This window comes from Thalassophryne amazonica, chromosome 13 (genome assembly GCF_902500255.1).
Source record: "Thalassophryne amazonica chromosome 13, fThaAma1.1, whole genome shotgun sequence".
NCBI lineage: Eukaryota > Metazoa > Chordata > Actinopteri > Batrachoidiformes > Batrachoididae > Thalassophryne > Thalassophryne amazonica.
The window spans coordinates 41281209-41303074 of NC_047115.1; the positions used below are offsets into that span (position 1 = coordinate 41281209).

Genomic DNA, 21866 nt, shown 5'->3' on the forward strand with positions numbered 1-21866 from the left:
CCCTCCTAGTGAGAGGCAGACTGCTATAGGCTAGTGACTAAACAATCAGGACGCTTCAACACAGAGCCCTACAGGTGCCCACAACTGCAGAGGGAAGAGCTAAAGAACAACAACGTGTCCGGAAAGCCCTCACAGTATGTGGGTACCCACGATGGTCCCTGAACAAAGTGCAGAAGTCCCAGAGAACAAAGAGACCAGATAGACAGGAGACGTAAAACAGTTGAAACCCAGCCTTAACCGGGGAGGGGGTCTCAGACATGTTTTGTCCCCTGTTTACAATGGGGTACTCAGGTCAAAGCAGTTTCAGTCGTTTCTTCATGGTAATGAGTCATTCACGTCATCAGGAGAGTCGTCAAGGGAGCCATCAGGAGAGGCTTCTGTCCCATCATTAGGAGGGACAGCTGCCCTGTCATTAGGAGGGTGCTAACTAGAGCACAATAGGTGCTAATTAGAGCTATTGTTTAGTCACTAGCCTGTATCAGTCAGCCTCTCGGTAGGAGGGAGGAGGTCTGGTTAGGTTAAAAACTCCAGCTTTTGTTGGCTTCTGTTTTATTCTTCTCTACAAGAGTCAAGACAGAAGTCAGACTACCAGAGCAAGAATTTTAGCTGAGGAAGCTTCTGCGATTTGAAGCTAAACGTCCTCACGTCAAGCAACCCAGTCCAGTCGAAGATTCAAGCTTCTCTACTAGGCAATATGTTGTAGTTTTTAATAAGCCACCTGTAATGAAAAACCACCACCTAGTCAGTAAAAATATATGTTAACCCAAACCTAGGATAGCCTGTTATCTTTAGCTTGCTGCGTAACAACACGATGGGAGGGGCCCTGGGTTCGAATCCTGCTGATGCTGCCTCTCTGAGGTCTTGGGCAAGACACTTAATCTACATGGTCTCAGTCCACCCAGCTGTTAATAGATACCAACCTCAGCTGGGGACGTAACCTGCTTTGGACTGGCGTCCCATCCACAGGGAGTCGTAGACTCTCACATGATTGGTGCCACGGAATACGGATAAGCACCAACATGCCTCAGGGCCTACATAGGGAGTTAGGTAGAGTCAGGCTCGCACAAGATGGTGACATCTAGAGCCGTCGCATTTGAGCTTCAAACCTTGTGCAGGTGACATCACGTGGTTTGTTGAGTATAGTATGAGCCAACAAATAATCATCACCCCATCCCCTCCAGCCTGTCTGTAAGCCTGACTTTGCCCACAAAGTCAGTCCTTTTAAGAGGTGCATGAGAGATAAATTACTCAGATCTGTCAAAGGCAAAGAAGATCCCCTTCAGCTCAACGCCAAGTGACATTTGGTGACATTTGAAGGGATTTTGTACTGTAATCAGGACACAAATTGTTTTACACCATTTAAAATCTGTATGGCCCACAGGCAGTCCCAACTTCATGTAAGTATAGTGTTCTTGACTACAAGAAAATTACTCAAGCATAGCATTTTATGATGCCGCAGTGTTGAATAAAATGCAAGAAAAGCACAAGAAATGTTCTAAACTCAACTTCTTTACTTCTCAATGACATCACTTCTGAGAGTATTGTTCATTTTAAAGTCTTTCACTGTAGTTTGTCAGTACACTGGGGAGGTGATGGTCTAGAGCAAGGGTATTCAACTCATTCCAGAAAGGGGCGAGAGGGTGCAGGTTTTCTTGGCAACCACCAACTCCACCAGGTGATTTCACTGATTAACTGATTCCATCTGCCAAAAATGATGCTACTCAGTGAAATCACCTGGTGGAGTTGGTGGTTGCAAAGAAAACCTGCACCCTCTCGCCCCTTTCTGGAATGAGTTGAATACCCCTGGTCTAGAGGTTGAAGCAGCAGCCAGTGGCCAGAGGAAAATCACTATGGTCCTTTACAAAGGGTCCTTAATGCCCAAGTTGGTCCTGATGTGCAGTTAAGAGCCTTGCATGGCAACATGCTGAAATCGGTGTGTGAAAGTGTGAATGTCAGGAATCATTGTAGAGTGATTTGAGTATCTACAGCACATGGAAAGCTATATAGAAATGCCATTTACCCAAACAGAGAATTTGCTTGACAGGTCAATGGCCCTTTTGTTTAGGCATGACAACAGGCATGTTTTCCCATGATATGGGAAAACAAACAAACATATCCTAAAAATAGGATATGTTTGTTTGTTTGTTTGTTTTTCCTTTGTATAGTGACATATGAATTTCCATTTGTTTTTCTGTAGTGGATTTTGGAGAAAATTACATTTTTACAGGGGCTGAGAAAGGCCAGAACACTTCCAACTTAAGACAACACTAGCAAACAGACAAAACACAAATGTTAAAAACACCTGCATCAATGCAACAAGTAGTTGCAACAAAAACGTCTAAATTGAGAAAATACTTTCAAATACAAACATTCTGATAACATTTGACAAATGTTCTTATAACATTTTGGGACCTTTATTTTGTTAGCTGGGTAGTCGCTCCAATATTGGTAAAAAGTGATGCAAATTATTGGTTAAGTTAATAAGGTTTCAAAAAGGAATAGTTTGCACCATGTGTCATACTTAGTTATGTTATGGGGCACCATATGTCATAGAATCCAGTGACCTTTACTTTGGAGACCAAGCATTCAACACAGTCAAAACTATTACATTTATTAATCCTATTAACTCAACCAATAACTTAATTGCATCACTTTTTTTTACCACAACTGAAGCACCTTTAACTTTTGACCCCTGTACAAACTGGGACATGAATAATCAGGTCCCTTCTTATCTTAGGGACCTCATAGTACCATATCACCCCAATAGAGCGCTTTGCTCTCAGACTGCAGGCTTACTTGTAGTTCCTAGGGTTTGTAAGAGTAGAATGGGAGGCAGAGCCTTCAGCTTTCAGGCTCCTCTCCTGTGGAACCAGCTCCCAATTCGGATCAGGGAGACAGACACCCTCTCTACTTTTAAGATTAGGCTTAAAACTTTCCTTTTTGCTAAAGCTTATAGTTAGGGCTGGATCAGGTGACCCTGAGCCATCCCTTAGTTATGCTGCTATAGACTTAGACTGCTGGGGGGTTCCCATAATGCACTGAGTGTTTCTTTCTCTTTTTGCTCTGTATGCACCACTCTGCATTTAATCATTAGTGATTGATCTCTGCTCCCCTCCACAACATGTCTTTTTCCTGGTTCTCTCCCTCAGCCCCAACCAGTCCCAGCAGAAGACTGCCCCTCCCTGAGCCTGGTTCTGCTGGAGGTTTCTTCCTGTTAAAAGGGAGTTTTTCCTTCCCAGTGTCGCCAAGTGCTTGCTCACAGAGGGTCGTTTTGACCTTTGGGGTTTTTACGTAATTATTGTATGGCCTTGCCTTACAATATAAAGCGCCTTGGGGCAACTGTTTGTTGTGATTTGGCACTATATAAATAAAATTGAATTGAATTGAATTGTAATTGACCTCTGTCACAGTTTTTGCTGTTTTTACCCCATAACATTCAGTTATAGACAGCCCAGACTATACATTTTGGAATCTTTATGAACAGACAAATAATGTGGTATATTTTTCAATATAATTGGAGCATTTTTCAATTTCCATTTTGTAAAATGGCTGCCATGGGTGACATAATGAAAATTCATGATGGCCCAATATCCATCCAATCTATTTTATAATAGCCAAGTGGCCTCTGTGTGCATGCATGTCTGCGTGTGCGTGCTTGCAGCTTCAATCACAGAAAAACTGGGGAGAGCTGACATTTGCCATTTGGTATGCTTATGTATTTTGGGTCAAGGATGAACTCTGGAAATACAGAAAGTTGATAGGACAAATATTTTTTGAAAAGTTAGTGATTTTAACTAACCTGTAAACAATGGATGTTGTGCTGCAATGCACCATGGGAGTTTGGGGTTTGGGGGTTTTAAATGTTATTGTGGTTCATGTTAGTTTAATAGTGTTGTTTATTGTGTTTTTGTAGATCAGTTGGTTTAGTTAGTTTAGATAAGTGTTATGTTGCTGTCACCATGAGTGAGTTAGGTATCATGTTGGCACCATGAGTGAAATGTGTAGTCTTTAATATCTTCCACCACTGTCTCTGTTTGCCAAATTAAAAGCACCTGCGTACAGCAGAATGCAGAAATGACAAACAGCTGTGCTTGCGTGCAATTTTAACCACACAAAACTGGGGAGCGCTGACATTTTCCATTTGGGTCAAGGACGAACGGCACCAAAACTGAATGTTGATAGGACTAATATTTTTAGAGAAGCTATATATATTAGCTAACAACACTGAGCGATGGACACTGATATTTGCATTCTGGACTCACATGCCAATCCAGCAAGGGTGATATATTAAAAGCGTGACTGTGTGATTTTATTTCATAAGTTCAATGTAAGTACAGAATATAATTAGAAATATGTTAAAAATACATGGATGACGCAAGAAAATGAAAACACTTATTTCCATTGTGGTCCATTTAAAAATCAAATGACAAAACAGAACATAAAATAAATAAATAAATAATAATAATAATAATAATAATAATAGTGTGTGTGATAACAAGAACCTAAACAATTTATAAATACATTTCAACAATTATGTCATTAACAGGAAAAAAAGTAGTTCAGTTCTTTTTCGAACAACTGTTGAGGTCTAAAGCCCCGTTTAAACATAGACGGTTTTGTTGGCGGGTAGTACGTAGACCGAAGTTCGTGGTAGTTCCGGCTGTTTTCGCGGTGGAAAGGGGCGGCGCATTTCACCGGCGTTCTGGCCGTCGTACTATCCGCAAATACGCGGATAAAACACAGCTAAATCTGCCGAATAAAGCGGCGTTTTGACGCCGTAGCATCCGGCACACGTCAGGCAACGGGGGTTTAATACCCAGTTCTATCCTTTACAATCGCAGGTTAAGATGCGCGTGAGAATGGTGGTGTTCTGCTGCCGCCGATAATGCCCTGTGTACCGCTGGTTAATACCCAGGTTTTTATCCAGGTAAATCCTGCGTTACTCCAGGATCTTTTGTATATAGGCACCGCCCCCAGAGTATAATAGGCTCAAGCAGCAGGAATACATGCCTTTGTCACTGCAGGGGAGGGGGATCATCCTTGGCCTTTTCTTCTCCTTCCTTTCCCCCTCCTCAATGTGTTGCTCCGTCTCCACCACAGGCCTCCCCTCTGCTTCTGAACCAGACCTCTTGGTAAGTCCTTGCCGCTGCCAATTTTCTTTTAGGAGGCATACTGGAGCTTCTCTGCAAAAATATCTGGAACTGGCCGCGAGTGCATGCAGCACGCTAGCATTTTTATAGTGACCGCCGCCTATCGGCCATTTGAAATGCTGTTTTAACCGGGAGGTGGCATTTGGAACAGCATACTGTCCGCTAGCGCCGCCGTTTTGTCTGCCTCTGTCGCCGGTTAAAACGCTGTTGAGGATGCCAATGTGGGCTCTATCACCGTTTTACACGCCGTTGGTTAGGGATACAACGCCAGCCGCCAATTATGGCGGTGTAAACTGCGGCACTACAGAAAGGGGCAGGATGAAACGGCGATTAAAAAGTATCAAACGCCGTTGTTCGCGCTGTCTCCGTCGTCACGCGAATTCTCCGGGAGCGCTCCCGAAATTATTCGACATGTTGAATAATTTTTTCGACGATTTCCCGGTAAAGCCAGAACTAAGCCACGCCCCCTAGTGCCGCCGTTAACAACGGCGTTTGATCCTTAAGATGGCCAAAAACTCTTCCAGGACGCTTCCGGGAGCTCTTACCGTCTATGTGTAAACGGGGCTTAAGGTTCTAAAAACATTCTGGACTCACATGTCATTCCAACTCATTATAGAGACTTTGCATAATTTATTACACCCCTTGAAAAAAATCTCAGCTACCCATTTTATAAACACTATCCAATGTAGAGCCTGTGGATCCTCACGAGCAACGCACTAGTTTTATTTTAAATAGCTTTGGCTGCATCTGTGCTAAATTTGGCGCTTTCTTCACAAAATCCACTTTTTATGCTATACTGCTCCACTCTTTAACAATGGGAAAACAAAGGGTTAATTTCTCTGATTTAGCACATTTCTGTGTCAAAACATTGTTTTTCTCACAACCACACCTGCTCCTAATCCATCATCAATCCAGCATCCACTAGCTATCCAGCTGACGGCAGATGTATCTATGGGATACAAAAACAACAGGAAAGCAAATAACATTGCTTTTTGGACAGACTGATACTTCCAAGTACACCAGATGTGAAATGGTTTGTCCTCATGATATGAAACTTGCATTTGGTGAGATACAAGTCGAGCGCAATTACTGATTGTGAAATATTGTGCTAATAAACTGGAGGGAATGGACTCATCTATCTATCTACCTACTGAACGCATTTTAGATGGTATGTAACTAGGCTTTTCCCAATCTTAGGAAAAATAATTCATTCACACCATTCTTTTCCCTTTATATCATCTGCCACCACATTTAAAGATGACAGAGCACCAGGTTGATTGTTGTCACCCAGTAATCTTTTAGATCATGTGGTGAACCTATTGGATTTAAATATGTGGATAAGCTACTGTACAGTATGTGTGTGTTCACTGTGTAGGTGATATAATTCCTCCTGAGCATGGCTTGTGAAGTGGAAGAGGAGATTACTGCGCTACGCTTCTATAATTACCTCTCATCTCTCAGGCAGCACTCTCAAACACAATGGGGGAATGCCAGGCTACCACACACGCACACACACACGCACAGTGGACCAGTTATAACAATTGGGGAATGCGTTTTACTCAAACTGTGATCGGTGACCACCCACACCGTCTTTTATCCAACACGGGTCAGATTTGCTGCATGCACGCAGCCATCCTCTCTCCCTCGCTTCCATCTTTGTCACAAGTTGGTTGCAAGTAAGAAGAATGAGTCACCTGTAGCCGTCCTTCCTGCACACACAAACCCACACAATAATCCTTTCTCACAAGTTATGCACAAATATCAAACTGCAGATTTTCCATTTTAATAGCGGCTGTTAAGAAAATCACCTGTTAGCCAGGTCTCTCAGTCTCATGAACACACATATAACCACTTTCCAACACATGCAATAAATAAAAATACCAAACAAGAGAGCGGAACCACTTCTAAATCCCATATTTTGCAGTGGTTTTAACAGCGTTCCATTTTCATTGCACTTATCTTATTGGCCAGAACCAGACTCGATAACCATGCAAACTATCAGGGATAAGTATGTTTCAGAGATGACAGCGTCTCACAAAGATGAATTAGCTATGCATGTCACGGCTTTGAAAAAAGTCATTAAAAACTATGCCAGGAGTAAACTGCTCCTCCACACTGAATGATTTGGTCTCTCCACTCGCTCAGCGATTAAAAAAGCAATACGACTTCTTTTGGACAGTCAGGCACATGGGGAGCAAGCTGGGCTGAACAGAAGGGGTGAGATGAAAGAGCAAGCGGAGGAAAACACTGATTCATCTGAAAAGGTTTATGTACAGAACATTAACTTTGTTGCCCTTGATGTCAGATTTACTAATGAGCCATAAAATGTCCGATAATCAAGATTACAGAGGCAACCCAAAGAAAAAAAAAACAGATTTTGCAGCAGGAAGAGAGGATGTGATGAGGAGGAGTGTTTGACTTTAATATTACCAACTACATGTTGAGTTAGAAAGCCTGATCAATGATTTTACACTCAGATAAACATGTTCTTGTGTTTATCATTTCAACTTTCTACAGTGGAAGTTGTTGAAATTAATGAGTAATCGTGATGCTGCTTCTTTTTCTCCCACGTGCCGACGCGTGCAACACAAAAAACAGTCACGCTTAAACCCGTGAGCACATGCCCACATACATCATCCCCATTGTTTTTAACTGAATTTGTTACATTTCGGGTGAATTGAATTTGCAAAAAAATGCAAGGTCTAAAGACCGTGTGTATAGCACTCAAGGTCAACACCTACATTGATAGACACAATACCCCTCTGCAGGCCTCGCATGCATGTCAAAGTAAACATGATATGTTATAGGGCAGCGCAGCCTCGTTTGGGGGCGGGCACTAAAGGAGTAAAATATGATGGAATTTCTCTACTTCCGGGGTACAAACCATGACATTTTCAATGGAGTTTTGGGCAAATTACACACAAAGAAAGTGAAAATGCAAAGAAAAAGTGATGATGCTTCAGTGATTACAGTCGAAAACAAAACCGTACACCATTTATCTGTGTGAAGTTATGTTGTGTATATATATTAAATGGAGGTCCCCGTAAGTGGTCAAATCCCGCGATATCACAGAGGGTTCAATCAAGACTAGTTTCCTATTTGGACCAGAATGTGTCCCAGCCACATTTCCTTTTTTCAAAATAGGTCTTTAAAACAAGCTGCAGGTAAAGTATGAGGTGACTGAAAGCACCCCAACAAGACTAGTATCTGCCTCTGTCCTAAAGTGGGATTTAAGTTGCTCAACTTCTTCTCCCAGTACTAGATACTGTACTTAAAAGCCAAAATATCAACTCAGAGTACCAATAATTCTGTACCATATAATATCACGCACACACTGCCATTCCAGGTCATACCATACATACCACATGTCACCACTTCATACAAGTCCACTACATACTACTGCTACCGTACTATACCATCTGATGCCATACCAATCCACACCTCAACATGCTATGCCATTCCATACAACAGCATGTCATAACATAACATACAATTCCATGGATTGGTCATGCCATACCATACCGTACACAATTCATAAAAAAAATTCCCCTGCTGTTCCAAGTCTCTTTGGCTTCTCCCTTTTTTCCGCTTGGGTTCGCCTCAGCAGATCTGAGAGGGGTCTGCATTTGATTTGACACGTTTTATATTGAATGCCTTTCCTGACTCAACTACACATGATATGGAGCATGGCACGGGATGTTCCCGACAACTTCAATTCAAGGAGTTTAACAACAATGTCAAGTTAACCATTTATAAATGGCACTCACTTTTATACACGACCCTTCCATTTTTAGTGATCATAAATAATTGGACAAATGGTTGTTGTTAATACAAATCAGCACTTTTACAGACAGTTTTCTTTAGACCAGCCAGTGGATGAACACATGAATAGTGACTCTGCAAGAACAAGTTTAGTGAGGGAAGTGAGTAAAGCCCTGGTCCCACCAAATAATGAAGGATGAATGATGAGCCACGTAGCATGTTTGTTTTTTTTTGGTACGAGTCCAATTATTCAACAATTGTGGGAGAATAGTGGCTCTGAGAGGCAGAATATTCAGCTAACAAAACCCATCTCTGAGCATGGCACTAATTTCAAGAAGTTCAAAATTTAACAACAGCGTGGGGTAGTTTGCGTACGAGGTACTACGAGGACAAACAAGGATGTTAGCGGCATGTATGGTGAGGACGAGGCTGTTAGAAGCCCATTATTTGAGCACCTGGAGGCCATGAGGACAGGACAGGCTATTTGGCTTCACCCTCTCGCGCACTTCATTGTGACAATCCCTCCTGCTTTGTGCGCCGGACGCTGTATATAAAATAATTATTCTGTAGTTAATTAATCATTTTCTGTCAGTGCTTAGATGTTGAAAACACCTCTAATCGCTTCTGGAATCAGAGGACATTTCATTTGCAACTTTTTTCCTCTCTCTCTCTGTCTCATTTGCTGAGGTGGAGAACATATTTGGAACAGCCAACAAGGTAATTATTTGTATGTTTTAATAACTTGGTAAAACAGTTGCATGTTCATTCCTTATTTATATGCAAAAGTAAAAGTATATTCATGATAGATTTAACATCTCATTATAATGGATCAGATGACGTGCACTCTGTGCATGCTGACGCAATGACTCGCACTCAAGACGAGCATTTACGGAGAACGTGAGTGTGCAAAAGAGCAAATTTGCAGACATTAACAGATGAACACAGAGTTAAAAGTTGGATCACAGTGAAAAAATGACTGTAAGCCACGGAAGAAGTAAAGAAAGCAAGAGGGTGGTTCAGTTCTAGTTGGTCTGATTATGGATGTTTTGTGTTGTGTTTTTTTTTGTGGGGGCAGGGGGGGGTGAGTGATCAATCCACACAGTTGCAGGTGTAATTAATTATTAATTAAAGCGGCCACCTCACTGTGGTGTCTTTTTTTTTTTTTTTTTGATAACAGAGAGCTGGGTGAACTGCTGTATTTAATGACTCTGGAGCACAGGTGAACAGCAGCCAGATGGCGCACGGATGCGCACACCAGCCGAACAGGACAGGAGTGTCTTTTTTTGGACTGCGTTTAAAAAATGTGACGACATCTTGAATGGATGCTGTGAACTGAAAACCCACACTTTAAAAGGAACCAAGTGTGGGAGGACTGGAGGGTTGGACCAAACCCATGCCTAAACGTGCACCAACGTTGCGTTACATGGCGCCACGTGGATCATATATGGCTTAACGTGGATCATATGAGGCTGGACAGGTCTCAAATGACACTAGAGGCTGATACATGGTACATCTGAGGTACAGAGAGGCACATAGTAGCGGATACGTGATAGCTTAAAACGTGGATCACTGAGTATCTAAACTGAAATCAAAAAGTTGTGAAAGCATGTTGAGGAAATGTATTGAGCAGGTGGATTATGTCTGATAAAATTGGTGATTTTATTTTGAATTTAATCCAGAGCATATTTTGTATCCAGGTTTTAAGCAATACTTGGCCATGGAGGTATGCGCTCTGAGTGCCTTTTCATTTTGAGTCTGTGTGGAAGTCTAACTTGAACCCATGTTGGTATCAACAAGCAACTCCAGGTCACTAGTGGAGCAGCATACCTTCTACAAAACATTTTGACTCACAAAACAATATCTTATGTTGTATTAGATGGTTCCACAACATGCAAAAAAAAGCCCCAACTGTGCAAAAGAGATACGTTTTCCACTTTGGTTATTTGCATGGTCACCTGGTTTTCACACAGAACACACAACCACAGAGGGAGTAAAACCGAGTGTACAAGATGATCGTTTTATGAGTGGTACTACCTTAGTGACAGCAGTATTCAACTGCATTTATAAGACAGCAGACTAGATGTTAGCTGAGATGATTAGGCAATTAGTCTACTGAGCCAATCTGCAAAAAGCAATCAACTACTTCCATAATGAATCACTGAAGATAAATGCAAAGTACTTTAACTGCTTTCAGCTTTTTAATTATGAAGTTGCCTTGGGGCAACTGTTTGTTGTGATTTGGCGCTATCTAAAAAAAAAGTTGATTGATTTATTGATTGAATACCTGCTCAATTTTATACATTTTTTTGTGTGCAAGGGGAAGTCCACTGTTTTCCATCCTAGACTCTATTTTTTTTAGATATTTTTGGTTTTCTCTTTCAGTCAGAAAAGGATTATTTTAATTGGTCCGGTGTTGACAGAGAACACAAGCAGTGTCACAGGCTAAATATCTACAGTATGTAATTGTATGATGCAAGCTATTCCTTGCAGGAAACCACTTTTTGTCACTAATAAATAGACAAAAATGTCATTAGACGTATCTGGTAACATGGAGATAATCCCTACAGAGGTAAACATTTGCATGTTTAAATGCAAACAAGTTTTTTTTAAACTGACTGACTACAGTTAGCCCCTTACCTTAACCTCCTGCCTGTTTGGCAACACCACTGTGCACAAAGTCATTACAATTATGTTACAGTTGATAAGCTCATTCCTGTTGTAAGAAAAAAGACCAAGACCATCAACAAGTCGACAAATGATTTGGAATGACCCAGTGGAGTCCAGCACCGTGGAACAGCCAGGAAGCTAAAGAAGGAGGCTAAGTGTATAACGGGTCATTTTAACACATTTCTTTATATCTAATGAGGTAAACATAGGGATCCTCTCCAAGTTGTTAGAGTCTTCTAATGACATTTTCACCTATTCAGTGGTGGCAAAAAGTGGTTTACTGTGAGTGTTTTTCGGTTGCCCCATACCATTACTTTTAGGGCTGAAACGATTAGTCGAGTAACTTGAATAATTAGATTACAAAAAATGCTCGAGGCAAATTCTGTGCCTCAAAGCTTCGTTTAACGTTGTAGTACATATGCCAGGCCTGTGTGGGGCTGTAACATCCCCAGAAAATAAGCCTTTTAAGAGAAAGAGGGTCCACTGATCATCTGAAATAGACTGTGCATTTAAAGTGAAGCAGGGTGTTTGTCTATTTTTAAAAAAACACACGGTCCGCTCTACATGGGGAGCTGCCGGGCGAGTCACTCTCTACCCGGTGTGAGGGGCTCTCTGGACTCTCACAGCTCCGTCCCCGGCCACACTGACAAACAGTTTCTGAAAGATCCTCTCAGCAAAAGTCCACTCTTTCTTCTGTGTTTTGCTCAGACTCGCATTGAGTGTTTCACTTTTTAATTTTCGCTTTTTTGCACAATACACAACGGTTCACAAACACTGTAACTTCAATAAAATAATAAAACTGACTGCAAGGCTTGCTTGTTCAACATCCAGCTGAAATGCATCTGCTGAATTGCAGAGAAACAGGGATAAAAAAAAAAATGCAGGGACCCAGTCCACCAACCTTTAAAAAAAACAAAACAAAACAAACAAAAAAACAAAGACCTCAAAAATGGTTAAATTTTACAAGTTGGGGGAAAAAACAAAACAAAACCGAAACCACATCCCATCACCATTTCAGCAAAATGTCAACACTTTGGTGTAGTGACATTGTGCCATTGCTTAGGGAGAGCCCTGGACTACTGATGTTGTTTAAAAATGCAAAAGTATTTTTTATCCGATTACTTGATTATTTGCCAGAATAATCCATAGAATACTCTATTACTAAAATAATCGATATCTGCAGCTCTAATTACTTTGGGTACTCGTTTAGCATCGTGAATCAAAAGATGAACCCAAAAACATCGATACATAGAGAACAGGTTGAAAAATTCCTGAATTCCACTTTAACCCATGTGTTGTGTTAAAATCTGTGGGACCCGTTTTCAATTTTTATTGAAAGAAAAATGATGTAATTCTTTTTTTCAATCTCACACTCATTGACCTTTAGTCATTTTCTGTTACATTTTAAACACCTATACTTTTCTGCACCCACATTCTGGCACATTTCACCCTCTGCCTTGATGCAACCATTCTGTATTTTTTACACAACTACCCCACCTGCACATTAGGAGAGCAGGATACAAGAAAAAATGCAGTTTTGCCTGTGCGGCTCCTTGTCACAATCGATCAGAGGGCCTAAAATGTTTTTAGAAGAGAGAAAAGTTCTGGAAGATGAAGTGGAAATATTTTCACATTTCTGTCGATTCAGGCCATCATTGACTGAAAAAGGGATTATACTGCTTATCAGCCAGTTTAAAAAAAAGAAAAAAGGCAGTCAGCAGCCAGCCACAGGGCCTGCTGGAGGACCTGCTGCAGGACCTGCTCCAGGATCTGCTGCAGGACCAAGCCATCAGCCTCCAGCAAGCGGGCACATATGCATGTCACAAAATGGGTAAATTAAATGGTTTTCTTGCTCAAAGACTGGGCATTAGTGCCAACACAAATGGCAGTTACTCATGTGCAGGACATCGAGTCCTCTTTTGACCGTTTAATTTCAGATGCCATCTTGAAAATCATTCTGGATTGCACCAATTAGGAAGGAAGGCGTGCTTTTGGGCAGAAGTGGAATCAAATCGACCAAACCCATTTTTCAGAAGTACCTACTGTGGGGTTCTTATCCTTGCTGGAGTTTTGAGATCCAAAGGGGAATCCACAGAATCCCTGCTGCACACAGATAGTGGAAGAGAACTTTTCCATGCATCAGTGACTACATTTAGATGACCACAATAATTTGACAGCTGGAACAGGTTTATATGCACTTTAAAAACATGACAACCGAAAAAAGACAAGTTTACATGTTTCAGTCAGTTTGTTGGATTTCTTTCCAAGTTCGTGACATCAAACTTTCATTTTCAAAACTCTGTAAAAATGCCATCAGCATTACAAAAACAAATGTTGGGCAGTTGTTTTGATTAAAATGATTGGCATTTGTCTTATGTCTAAACCAGGTTAACCCGAGCAGCACTGGGTACTCCAGCTAGTATATATACTCAACAAAAATATAAACGCAACACTTTTGGTTTTGCTCCCATTTTGTATGAGATGAACTCAAAGATCTAAATCTTTTTCCACATACACAATATCACCATTTCTCTCAAATATTGTTCACAAACCAGTCTAAATCTGTGATAGTGAGCACTTCTCCTTTGCTGAGATAATCCATCCCACCTCACAGGTGTGCCATACCAAGATGCTGATTAGACACCATGATTAGTGCACAGGTGTGCCTTAGACTGCCCACAATAAATCATCACCACCAGCTGTCACTCATCTACGTCAACCACCATAAAAGCCGGACTGCAACTCCACCTCCCCGCCGAGAAATCATCTACCATACAGGTAACTTCTCTGCTGAATCTAAAGACCCTGTGTAATAGTCTGATCTCATTTGCAGCCGTTTTCCTGTGACGGTGTCCTTATCTGCGGTATTGGCGTTTGGTGTGGACTGTGACGGCTTCGCCTCACACCCCAAACCAGATAAGTGGTTTCACAGGAGCTGTACGAGTGTGTGATTGGAGGTGGAGGTGCTCCCTCCTAACTGAACACAGACTGTGGGATTACTGAGTGTGCGTACTCACACTCATCAAACTGTTTCTGTTCTCTGCCAGCAGTACTGGGTCTGACTGCTGAAGACAGTGGCCACCTGGGGCGCAGGGCTTGGCGGCTCCGGTGTTCTTCAGATCCGTTGGTGGTGGAAGCTGTGTGGGTTCCGGCTCTTCTATCACCAGACGTCTTCTATCTTCGAGCCTGCCACACGCCACCTTGTGTATGATTGACATTCCGCACTATTGTTATTGTCTGTAATTCGTTGTGCGCTTCACAACATTAAATTGTTACTTTTTGGCTTATCCATTGTCCGTTCATTAACGCCCCCTGTTGTGGGTCCGTGTCACGACACCTTCCCAACAAAAGTTTTAATTTCAGCATACAAAGAAATAAACATCAATAATTATGAAAAATCTTGTTTGATTTGAATTTGTTTTGTCCCCCACCCATAATCTTGATTCTAATTTAGTTTTTTTTAATTACATTTTATCACAAAAACAATTACCAATTTTTATTCATAAATGGGATCTACCAGAGATAAATAGTAAATATTAACCGAATATGTTGTCTATATTGTAGATGGAGTATTTTTGCACAAAGAAATCCTCCATCTCAGGATGAAATGACTACAGGTCTGTTGCTCTGACATCCATGGTCATGAAATCATTTTAAAGACTGGTCCTGAGCCGCCTCAAGGTCCTCACAGGACCCCTGCTAGATTCACCCATAGGGCAAACAGGTCAGTCGAGGATGCAGTCATCATAGCGTTGCATCACATCCTGGAACACCTCGACTCTGCAGGGACATACGTTAGGATCTTGTTTGTGGACTTCAGCTCTGCATTCAACACCACTATCCCTGAAATCCTCTACTCCAAACTAACCCAGTCCCCATCTGTCAGTAGGTCACTAACTTCCTGATGGACAGGAGGTGAGGCTCAGAAAATTTACATCCAGAACTTGGACATTCAGCATCATTCGAGAGACCCCTCTATTATACTCCTGAAGTTTACACATGATCCTACAATAATCGGCCTCACCCGAGATGTGGACAAGTCTGCATACAAGTCTGGTTTGGTCAGAACAATCTGGAGCTGAACACATTCAGGACTGTGGCGATGACAGTCCTTAACCATTCTAAATAGCTGTAAATGGTAAATGGGCTGCATTTATATAGCACTTTTCCAGACGCTCAAAGCACTTTACACATCAACGCCTCACATTTACCCCGATGTCAGGCTGCTGTCATGCAAGGCGCCCACTACACACACAACTAGGGGATTAAGGACCTTGCAAAGTGATTTTCCGGTCAGGCTGGGATTTGACCCGAGGTTCCTCTCGTCTCAAGCCCAACTCTTTAACCACTATACCATCACCTACCTAGGTTCCTCTCGTCTCAAGCCCAACTCTTTAACCACTATACCATCACCTACCCTAAACTGTGTGTGTTTCAGGTTTCTGTGATCTACCATCATCAGAACTGGTGCAGCAGGGATGGTATTATATTCGCTCTGCTGTACTGTTGTTACAAAAAGGGAGCTGAGCCAAAAGGCAAAGTTCTCAATCGACTAGTCTTTTGTTCCAACTCTCACCTATGGTGATGTGGGTTGGGTCATGAGTGAAAGAACTAAATTGCAGGTACAAACGGCCAAAATGGGCTTCCTTAGGAGGGTGGCTGGTGTCTCCCTTAGAGATGGGGTGAGAAGCTCAGTCATTCATGAGGAGCTCAGAGTAGAGCCACTGCTCCTTTGCATCAAGAGGATCAAGCTGAGGTGATTCGGTATCTGTTAATGATGTCCGCGTCTCCCTAGGAAGGTGTTCCATGCACGTCCATCTGGGAGAAAACCCTGGGGAAGAACCAGGACGAGGCGGAAAGATTATATCTCCACACTGGCCTGGAAATACCTTGGGATCCCCCAGTCAGAGGTGGTCAATGTGGGAAATAGAAGTCCCCTGCTGGAGCTGTTGCCTCCACGGCCTGATCCAGAAAAAGCGGTTGAAGCTGTATGTTATAATTAATTGCACTTTATTCTGTTTACACATCTTTTACACTTTGTAAAATGCATTCTGTACATGGTATCTACAGCTACACACTATTACCACACCATCATACTGAATGGTCCAAACTGCAGTCATTTTATTTAGAACTATTCTGGACCACATCCTTATGCAGTTTATGATGTGCAACCACAGTCAAATTCATTGTATGTGTTGGCATACTTGCCCTCTAAAGCTGTTTCTGATTGTGATTCTGATAAATTGTTATATGCTGATTTATCTGACCTGTGAACACTGGCTGAGTCATAAAAACATGACCCCACACAAGCGTTAAACACGAGTGATACACTGATCAACCATTACATTGCGACTACTGAAAGTTAAAGCGAGTAAGTTGATTATCTTGTTAGAGTGACACGTGCCTGTGGGTGTGATATCTCAGGCAGCAAGTTAATATTTTGTCCCGGACATTGAGGATGATGTAGACTTGATAATGATTTGATTACTCAGAATTAAGCAGCAGATCCTATGAGAAAGACAATAACAGCAGCAGTCCTGCAGACACATTCAAACTGAACTTCAGACTAATTTAACAAATCATTGTATTTGTTGTTAATACACTTTAAAATGCGTGATGATTTGATGCAAACTGAAAAATATATGAAAATACTGACAGCATGATGACTGGACATCAGATAAGAAGAGCCCTCAATAAAAGGATCAAAGCAGCTGCATCAGTGGTCTCCCATAACTGATCCAGGCTCAGCAAAATAACAATTTAGCTCTGCATCACACAACAACCTTACACAACAACACATACATACATATAAGTATTGCCATTAAAACATGAAACACAATATAACTTTAATAAAATGATTTTAACTCATCACCCCCTCATGAAAAAGCTCTAAATGTCCCACACGATTTTTTTAAAAAGCTCAAAAACTAAAGCAGAAAAGATGACCTTACTTTAAAATTACAATCCAAATCCGACTGATGTCCCCGTGAGGGTATTTTAGTTCTTTTTCTTCAGGGGGTTCGATGGATGACGCACACGTTGTGCCAACAGAAGCCACCTGAAGTTCGGAACTCCGCGCGCTCTCACAGCTTTTCCACAGACACATCCACGCGCGACCACTACTCACCCGTCAGCTGGTCGTAGGATCCGTCCAGTTCTCTGGAGTCCGACAAGCTTTGGTCGCGGTTTTTCGTCTTCATTTTACCGCCCGTGTGCGCGCAGGAATGTGCAACTGTGGCAGGAACCAGCTTATGTCTTGGTGCGCGTGAAAAGAATGACTCGCCTGGCGGAGGATGGATCGAACTTCACCGTTAACGAGTCATACTTGGTTTGGAACGGACAGAAAAGAGCCACATTTGCTTCTGTGTGTTTCTGTGCGCGCACAGCAGCTCAGTGAACCAAACGCGCTCCTGCTGCGAAGTGGCTGCGCGACGCGCGCAGGCAAAGAAATTTCAGGAGAGAGAGAGAGAGAGAGAGAGAGAGAGAGAGCGAACGAGAGATTCTTCTTTAATATTCACGTCAGTCAGAGTAACAATAGCACAGAGAGGTTCTACATCTCAAATAATTACACTGGAAAAGAAGGTGAATGGAAACATTTGTTGGATTGACATTTAAAAATGTAAATTGGTTGCACATGATCACAACATGACCAAATAACATAATTTTCTTATGCCCCTCTATCATGTTGAAATATTTTTCTCAGTTAGAAGCATAAGAAAATTTGCACATTTCTGATTGCAGTGGGTGTGAAATGAAGTTAAAATAACTTAAATGAAATCATTTGGCAATCTAATAACAGAAAAACTTTATAATGAAGTTGGATCAAATTAGTTAAACTCGTACAGAACAAGGCAAATCAAGCGCACTAAATCACTTAACTAAATGCTTTGCCAACCTGAGTTAGGCCGGGTTCACACAGCAGGATAATTAGGCCGATATCGGAACCGATCTTCCCCTTCCGATAATATAAGGACACCCCGACAATCATGATTACGTTAAAGATAATCTTATCAGATATTCCTGCCGTGTGTGGTGTGTTAAGAGCACTCTGATCTGCTCGAAAGGATGTCAGGAGCACTGCGATCGCAAATCGGGGATATTCAACATGTTAGATTTTCTTGGCCCGATATTGCAGTGTGTGTTGTGTCCTCCAACCAAAACAAGTACGCAGCCTGCTGAATGACGTTCAGCCAATCAGAAAGCGAGGTGACGAACACACGGAGCAGAAAATAAAATCAAAACGGCTGTTCTGACTTACCAGAAAGTCCGGTGGTCGTGCTGTCTCCACTCCTTTAAAGAACACCTTTTCTTTTTCTTTGTGTATCGTTTTTTCCCCTCTGTTTTAAATAGTCCACAAAGTACCTCCGTTTGTTTACTCTGAGGTCACGTTTAATCAAGAGATTTTGCGAGATTTCCTGTCTGAACTGTGAGTGTCCGTGTGTGAAATCTGTGTGTTGTTGTCCTTACTGTGTGGCTGAACACCACACATTGTACAACCAAACCTGTTAGATCCATGATTTTTTATCTTCACGTGTGTGGTCTCTCAGGTTTTGGAAACCTAAAGATCATTTTAAAATCCTGTCGTGTGAACCAGGCTTTAGTCAGATCATACATACATACGTACACACATATAAATGGTAAATGGACTGCATTTATATAGCGCTTGTCCATCTGCATCAGACACAATGCACTTTACAATAATGCCTCACATTCACCCCGATGTGAGGATGTTGCCATACAAGGCACTCACTACACATCGGGAGCAACTCTGGGATTAAGGACCTTGCCCAAGGGCCCTTAGTGATTTTCCAGTCAGGCTGGGATGTGAACCGAGGATCCTCTTGTCTCAAGCCCAAAACACTAGACTATCACCCCCCGTGTATATATATATATATATATATATATATATATATATATATACAGTTGTATGCGTTTGGGCACCCCTGATCATTTTCATGATTTTCTTTTATAAATCATTGGTTGTCTGGATCAGAAATTTCAGTTAAATATATCATATAGCAGGTGTACACACTGATATTTGACAAGTGAAATTAAGTTTCTAGTATTTCCAGAAAGTGTGCAATAATTATTTAAACAAAATTAGACAGGTGCATAAATTTGTGCACCCTTGTCATTTTATTGATGTGAATACATTTAGCACTAATTATTGGAACATCGAATTGGTAAGCTCACTGACCCTTGACCTCCTTACACAGGTGAATCCAATCATGAGAAAGGGTATTTAAGGTGGCCATTTGCAAATGTTTCCCCTCTTTGCATCTCTTCTAATGAGTGGCAACATGGGAGCCTCTAAACAACTCTCAAATGACCTGAAAAAGATTGTTCAACATCATGGTTTAGGGGAAGGATACAAAGAGCTATCTCAGAGAATTCAGCTGTCAGTTTCCACTGTGAGGAACATAGTGAGGAAATGGAAGACCATAGGCACAGTACTAGTTAAGGCTCAAAGTGGCAGGCCAAGAAAAATCTCAGATAAGCTGAAGTGAAGGATGGTGAGAACAGTCATAGTCAACCCACAGACCTGCGCCAAAGACATCCAACATGATCTTGCTCCAGATAGTGTCTCTGTGCATCATTCAACGCGACAGCGCACTTGCACAAAGAGAATTTGTATGATGCTGTATTGCAGCTCTGCAGTACAGGCTTCCTCTAGGATATCTGCAATAAAGGCTTCCTCTAGGAAACCTTTTCTGCATACACACCACAAACAGAGTTACTTGAGGTATGCTAAAGATTCATTTTGGAAGAAGGTGCTATGGACTGATGAAACTAAAATTGAGTTGTTTGGACATAACAAGGGGTGGTATGCATGGCAGAAAGAGAACACGGCATTCCAAGAAAAACGCTTGCTACCTACAGTAAAATTTGGAGGTGGTTCCATCATGCTGTGGAGTTGTGTGGCCAGTGCAGGTACTGGGAATCTTGTTAAAGTTGAGGGTCACATGGATTCCAGTCAATATCAGCAGATTCTTGAGAACAACGTTCATGAATCAGTGACAAAGTTGAAGTTGCGTAGAGGCTGGATCTTTCAACAAGACAACGACCCTAAACACTGCTCAAACTCTACAGGCATTCATGCAGAGGAACAAGTACTATATTCTGGAATGGCCATGTCAATCCCCAGACCTGAATATTATTGAAAATCTGTAGTGTGATTTTAAGCGGGCTGTCCATGCTCAGAAACCAGCAAACCTGACTGAACTGGAGATGTTTTGTGAAGAAGAATGGTCCAAAATACCTTCAACCAGAATCCAGACTCTCACTGGCAGCTATAGGAAGCATTTAGAGGCTGTTATTTCTGCAAAAGGAGGATCTACTAAATATTGATGTATTTTTTCTGTTGGGGTGCCCAAATTTATGCACCTGCCTAATTTTGTTTAAAGAATTATTACACACTCTCTGTAAATCCTATAAACTTCATTTCACTTATCAAATATCACTGTTTGTCTGCTATATGGTATATTTAACTGAAATTTCTGATCCAAACAACCAATGATTTATAAAGGAAACTCGTGGAAATCATCAGGGGTGCCCAAACCTTTATACGACTGTACATACATACATACATAGACATAACAGACAGTGTATCTGGAAAGTATTCACAGAGCTTCACTTTTTCCACATTTTGTTATGTTACAGCCTGATTCCAAAATGGATGAAATTCATTTTCTTTCTCAAAATTATAGACAATACCCCATAATGACAATGTGGATTTTCTTTTTTTTTTTTTTTCTTTTTTTTTTTTTTTTTTAGATTTTTGCAAATTTAGCAAAAATAGAAAAACTAAGAAATTGCATGTACATAAGTATTCACAGCCTTTGCCATGAAGCTTAAAATGAAGCTCAGGAGGATCCTGTCTCCACTGATCATTCTTGAGATGTTTCTACAGCTTCACTGGAGTCCACCTGGGATAAATTCAGTTGACTGGACATGATTTGGAGAGGCACACACCTGTCTACATACAAGGTCCTACAGTTGACAGCACTTGTCAGGGCACAAACCAAGCATTAAGTCAAACGAATTGTCTGTAGACCTCCAGACAGAACTGTCTTGAGGTACAAACCTGGGGAAGAGTACAGAAACATTTCTGCTGCTTTGAAGGTCCCAATGAGCACAGTGGCCTCCATCATCCATGAAGGGAACAAGATCGGATCCACCAGGGGTCTTCCTAGAGCTGGCTGCGTTTCTAAACTGAGGGATTGGGGAGAAGGGCATTAGTCAGGGAGGTGACCCAAAACCCAGTGGTCACTCTGTCAGAGCACCAGT

The 21866-nt window shown here is 41.6% G+C and overlaps 1 protein-coding gene across 2 annotated transcripts in view; it reads right to left on the bottom strand.

Moving 5' to 3' along the window:
• Window positions 1–17950, bottom strand: part of LOC117524015 (Kv channel-interacting protein 2) — a 387777-nt gene extending 369827 nt beyond the window's left edge. The window contains exon 1 of one of the 2 annotated variants that reach the window (XM_034185730.1): window positions 17707–17950. In XM_034185730.1, coding sequence (XP_034041621.1) covers window positions 17707–17779 — 73 coding nt within the window. In that variant the 5' untranslated portion in view covers window positions 17780–17950. The remainder of the gene's footprint in view (window positions 1–17706) is intronic. The other variant, XM_034185733.1, reaches the window with a different exon arrangement.
• Window positions 17951–21866: the final 3916 nt, after the last annotated feature.